General features: G+C 42.4%; 1 protein-coding gene across 2 annotated transcripts in view; it reads left to right on the top strand.

Annotated features, from left to right (window-relative positions):
• Positions 1–689: 689 nt before the first annotated feature.
• TTC8 (tetratricopeptide repeat domain 8) overlaps positions 690–6,000 on the top strand; it is a 44,511-nt gene continuing 39,200 nt past the window's right edge. The window contains exon 1 of one of the 2 annotated variants that reach the window (XM_040601061.1): positions 690–887. In XM_040601061.1, the coding sequence (XP_040456995.1) occupies positions 774–887 (114 nt within the window). In that variant the 5' untranslated portion in view covers positions 690–773. The remainder of the gene's footprint in view (positions 888–6,000) is intronic. The other variant, XM_040601062.1, reaches the window with a different exon arrangement.

The raw sequence follows: 6,000 nt of genomic DNA, 5'->3' as shown, positions 1-6,000 counted from the left end.
TATCCTCTTGTTTAGGCATATATTCCAGTTCGAAATGGCCCTTCATAATCTTTGCACCAGTTTTACTACCTATTCAGCAGGGCAAGTCTCCTACTCATGCTTTCAGTCATTACCCCTCATCATTGGCATTTTCTTTGAGCTTGCAGTTCCCATCAGAGACACAGAAGCTACACATTAAACAAACAACAACAAAAAAACCCCAACAACAACCAACCAACCAACCAACAAGGTAAGACCCACACAGAGCAACAGGGGAAAGAGTAAGAGGCCAGTACACTGGCTTGGCAGTGTAATAAAAGTCTCAACAGACCAGGAAGAGGACCAAAAGGTGGCCAAAAGGAAGGCATGTAAAAAAAAAAAAAAAGTTTTGGATGTCCACAGAATGTTTAACCTCATTCCCGGCAACTGGGAGGCTGCAAATCATGGGACACAGGTAAAACCAGCGGAGTTTTTTGACGGCTGCCGTTCCCAGCGTCACAGACCAGCCGCTGCTCTCGGTCATCCACGCACCAGCCCGCGGGAGGCTCCTGCGGGCAGGGTTCGGCCCAGGCGCGGTGCCGCAGCCCCTGGCTGGAGTCGGGCCGCGGCTGCCCGGGCCCGGCCGCAGGGCCCCGCGGAGCCCGGTCCCACGGGCCGCCCGGCGCCTCCCGGCGCGGCGCGCAGGCCCGGCCAGGCCGAGGCGGAGCCTGCCGGTCCCGCGGCAGCAGAGGGCCGCCCGCGCCCCGCCCCGGGCCGGGAGGCGCCGGGGCCCAGCTCGAGCTGCCGCCGGCGGGATGGGGCTGGAGCTGGAGCCGCTGTTCCAGGCCTGGAGCTGCTTCAGGCGGAGGAAGTTCCGGCAGTGCTCGGATCTCTGCGCGCAGCTGCTGGAGGGGCCGCCCGGCGGACAGGTAGCGCGGGCCGGGCTGGGAGGCCGCGGGCCCGGCCGGCCGGGGCGGGAGGCGGTGGCGTCGCTCGGCGGCGGCCCGGCCCGGCCGCCCGACGGGGCGAGCACACGGGACTGCCCCGCTGCCTGTTGCTCCGACGGCGAGGGGCGGCGTGATACGCCACCAGCGGCCCGGGAGGCCCGGGCCGGGCCGCATCTTCTCACCGGGCTCCCTGCGCCCCTCCTGACCGCGGGCCGGGGGCAGCTCCTCACGGCCCGGCAGCCCCCGCCCCGCCGGGGGAGCGCGGCGGGTACCCGGTGCCGCCGGGACAGCGGCGGGGGCCGGCCTCCCCGCAGCAGGAGCGTTACCTCACCTGAGATCTGTGGAGTGAAAGGAGGAAAAGCCAGGAGCGAATAACCATCAGGGCTGTCTGCCGCTGCTGGTTGTGCGCAGGTGTTCGGTGTCACAGGGGCTGTGTGGGCTGAACCGCCAAGGCTGAGAAACGCCCGCTTTGGCTGTGCCCCTGCACGGGGCTACCCGGAACCGAAGGCGTTCCCCTGCCTCTCTGCTCGTTCTCCGGCTGCAAAGCCTGCAGGAGTGTTGGCCATGTATTATTGTTCAATACCTACGTATTTTCTCACAGTTTTCTTAGAAGTATGGGTTTGGGAATATTGTTTCTGAATTAATATTTGTATGCATGTAAACGTTTTTACTGCTATATTTGGAAAACAGTAATTGAATGGATTTTATCTTCACCATAAATACTTTACAGTAAATTAGTATTTCAAAGCATCCTATAGCTACATATTTTAAGAATCTTCAAATCAGTTCTTTTCACAAAAGAATCAAAGCAAGCGGCACAGTCACACAATTGTGTATATGCAAAGCACAATAATTGTTTAAACTGGTTCAAAATAGATATTTAAAAGATGCTTTTGTTTATGTTATATGCTCTAAGGCACTAATGAGCGATCAGCCGAAAAATTTTTAGCAGATAAGACGTTCCAAGAAAATTGGTCCTGGACACTAAATGGGATTGAGTATTAGTTCTATGCAAGTCCTGTTTCATTTATGTGTATTTACATTATTGGGTCTCGATACATGTAACTTTGCATATGGAAGTACAGCACTTGGTTTGTGATAGAAGCTTTTGAGACAGATAATAACAGTAAATATGAGTTGTAAACGTCATAGTGCTCTGTTGCTCTTCATTAATAAATTTTTTAATTAGTAAAATGTTTTCTAGTCAATGATCTCAACATAATAATATAAAGACAACTGCTTTACTGCTGTGGGCTGGAGCTCAAGTATAAAACTGTTTTGTTACACTTGGCAACTCCAGACTTCTGCTGGGCAGTTTCCAGTTGCAATGGGGAACTTGTTGAAGTGGGGTAAGGAGTAGGTGGTGTACAAGGCTGGGAAAACAATTTAGGAGGAAAATAGCGAAACAGCAATGAGAGTATGGAGATTCCATTTGGTTTTCCTAATTTCTTCTAAATATTGACCACACATGCTACAAACAGTATATAAATTGAATTGTTTTCTTCGATAAAGCTGTGCATTCTGCTTAGAGAACCCAGACCTTACATACCAGCACTATGAGAGTTTTTCCAAATACTATATAAAGTTGGAACAAAAATTGATCACTTAATTTAATCTTTGAAGTGATCATGCCAGCCTGTAAGCTTCATCTTATAAAAATGAAAGAGTGAAACCATTTAGGATAATTATGCTTTGAGAAACAGTGGATGATGGGTATATGAATGGTGTCTACACTACATCAAATCACAAGCTCTTAGAGGAGGTCCTATATGAAGTCTCTGACTTTTAAGGTCAAGTTTTATCAGTGTTTTGAAAAGAGTTCCAGGTCATGGTTGCCTGAAAAGGACTGGACTTTATAACTTCAGTACATTTGTTTCAGAACTATATTCCTGTTCTCAGTTTTATGTGAAAAAGGTACCCTTCTGCAGCAGCGTATTTCAAACCTACCTGAAAGTTTAGATGGAAAAGAAATGTCTTTGCTTTCTGTAGAAGCAGTCTTGAAATATTTGGGTCTTGCCCTGTGTAATCTCCTTGAGGAAGCCTTATTAAGAGCTCTTTTTAAGCAGGAATTAATGACTTTTAAAAGTAATAAAAAATTATCTACTTCAGCTTGGAAAATATCAGTCTTCCTCTTCAATCCTTTAAAAGAGCATGGAACGATGTTTCAGTCTTTCTTTGAAACGACTTCATAGAGCAGTGTTCAAGTAAAGCACATTGCCAGTTTGCAGACACCAGCAAGTGGGTTTTCCTCTAAGTACTTTATATAAGTGAAGTTTAGAGGGTTTTTTAAAAACAAAATAAATGGAAAGGTGGTTATTAAGTGGCAATTCAACATGATTCTTCAGAAGGATCATGGAGTATACTGTACTTTATAGTGTATAATGTAACGGTGACACAATTTTCTTCCATCATTCCTCTCTTAGTCCAGACAAAGAGCCCAGCTCCTGGCAGAGAAGATGTAGCATTATTTATACCACCTGTTTATTTTGATACAGCAGGTTGGAGAAACCAGAATATTGGTTAGATAAGTTTCAAGACTGCAACTTGAACCAAACTCAAATCAACTCAACACACAAAATCTTACATGTGAAATCTGTTAATAGTTTGTAAGAGAATTAGAAATTGTTTTTGAACCTACTTAATACAACAGAACAAAAAAGGAAATCATATTTGTGTATTGCAGCATGTATACTTTGCATTTAATGGAAACATTTTTATAAGACTTTCGAAAGATACTAAACTCCAAGGCTGAACACTAGGTAATTGGAACTGAAATAAGCGATGTGCATTACTTAATTCTCCTGGTGTGCCTAGTCTAATACTATTTTACATTATTCTGTATTTATTCTAATGGTAGCATATCAGTTACTACAGTTGAGAGTACTAGAAAAGTGATCTAAGATTACTTTTTTAAAAAAGTTAATTAAGAGTCCAAGACCATTCTCAGACAGATTGGCTGTTAATACCTGGAGTCTGCGTTACTTGTGAAGGTGGCATGTTAATGAAATCAGTGGTTCTAAATATTTTGATTGAACTTTTTTTTCTGTCTTCTTCAGCTGCCTACCAGAAAACGGTGCTGTCTTCCATCTGTGACTTACATTAGTAGTATTTTCATATGATCTGGAGAAATATCTAAAATTAAGTATAATTTTTGGTACCTAACCCATGCGTTATGCTTAAAAAGCACACGGCAATTTTAAAACATTTAATGGTCAAACCCTTAATGGGAGCACTTCTGCAGATCAGGCCCAAGATATGTCATGTTTGGTTCCAGGAAGCCAAACAGATGAATGACAAGACTGAGGGAAAGTTTGGATTAAGTGAGCTGCTGTGCAGCACAAGGGAATATTCAACTGCTGTAATCACTGTGCCATCTGTTCTCATCCTCTTGTCCCATATTCTGCTAAGCATGTGCCTCTCAACCCTGCAACCAGGGAGAGAAGGATCTTAAAAGAACAGTAGCCTTGGTCACTGTTCAGGGACTCACTTCTCTGAACAGTGTGCGTTAGGATGTGACATAAACAAAGCCACAGGAGATGGTATCTTTTTAAAGAGATTCTCAGGAATGATTGAGTTAAACTGTGACTGTTACAGGTCAGAACTTTTTCATGCTCGGGTAACTAGCCTTCTCCCTTCTAAGACATGTAATGTAACAGTAACTAAAGGAAGAGATTGACAGTGCATAATCTGGGAGTATTTTCATGCCTGAAAGAGACGATTTTGCTTGTCTGAAAGCCTGTCCATTTTTCCCAGCTGTCAGCTGGTCTGCTAACTGATGGCACCACTCCTGTTCCATTGCATCCACAACGCTGTCACAAAACTATGGGCAGCTGAAATCAGCTTTCTACATTAGCCTTAAAGTAAGCATTTTTGCAAGTCACACTTAATAAAGGTAATAAGATTTCTGGACCAGTACTTCTTGATATATCTCTTAATTTACCACTCTCTGTACATATAGCGTAGTATTCAGATTATGTTTTCATCACAAATGTAATGATATTTAAGAAGTTCTTTAAGAAAATGGTAAAAGATTATCTGGAAGTCTCAAAAATAACTTTATTGATGATTCAATCAATAGTTACATATATTTAGAAACTAACTTAATTGGTGTATAACTCTTTTTGTATTCTGTCAGCAGATGCAATAAGCCCCAGGAGGTTTTTAAGGAGCAGTGTTGACCTTTTAGCCAACTGAGCATGAGTCAGGAATTTTCTTTTGTAGCAGTATCAGGTGCTATGCTGTTACAAACTTGAATTCATAAGGAACACATTTTAAAATCAATTATGTTTTCCTGAAGAGTTTTTAGTGAATGTAATGTGCTGAACATTTTGATAGAAGAACAATTTAACTATTGTTAACTTATTTACATATTTAACTATTAAATTTACATTTTAAAAGTTTAACATATTTAACTATTAAAAAATCTAACTACTGAGTTAGATTTTTATGGAAGACTGAAATTATTTTTTCTTTAAAATGTCCTGCGCATTTCTTCAATTAAGAATTAGGAATATAAATTTTATTGATGGAATTTACTTCTGTGTTGACAATCTTGTCTCAGGATAGATACTTTTCTAGGACTAGCATTTGGGCACACAAATGCATAAAGCACTGATGTTCAGTTTAATTATTTCCTATTGTAAGTAAACAGGCGTTGTCTTCTACGTTTATAGTAATAGCATGACCTAGAGGAAATACAATCCAGGGCTGTCTCTGTTGATGATCCTGATTAGTTACCTAATCTGATTACTCTTCTTTGTGTTCCATATGTCAGATTCAAGGCAATAACCAGCACTGATTTATGAGACCTGCTGTAGTTTAATGATAAAATTAAAAATTGCCTAATTAATTAATTAATAGACAGACAGTGGATGGCCTGCCTTTAACTTGATTAATGTTCTAGCATGAGCATTTGCTTTTGTTCATTCATCCTTTCCTCTCCCACAGTGAAATTTCAGCTACTGTTACTTGCACACTGGTTTTAGTAAGGTCATAATAAAGTTCTCATGGATACGTTCACGTACATGGAACTTGATTTGAAAAAGCATCTTCAACTGAAACCAGTTACTCATTCAAGAGACTGTAATGATTTAAG

The sequence above is a fragment of the Falco naumanni genome, chromosome 7 (genome assembly GCF_017639655.2).
Source record: "Falco naumanni isolate bFalNau1 chromosome 7, bFalNau1.pat, whole genome shotgun sequence".
Classification (NCBI taxonomy): Eukaryota; Metazoa; Chordata; class Aves; order Falconiformes; family Falconidae; genus Falco; species Falco naumanni.
This window is presented reverse-complemented; position numbering and strand designations above follow the sequence as displayed.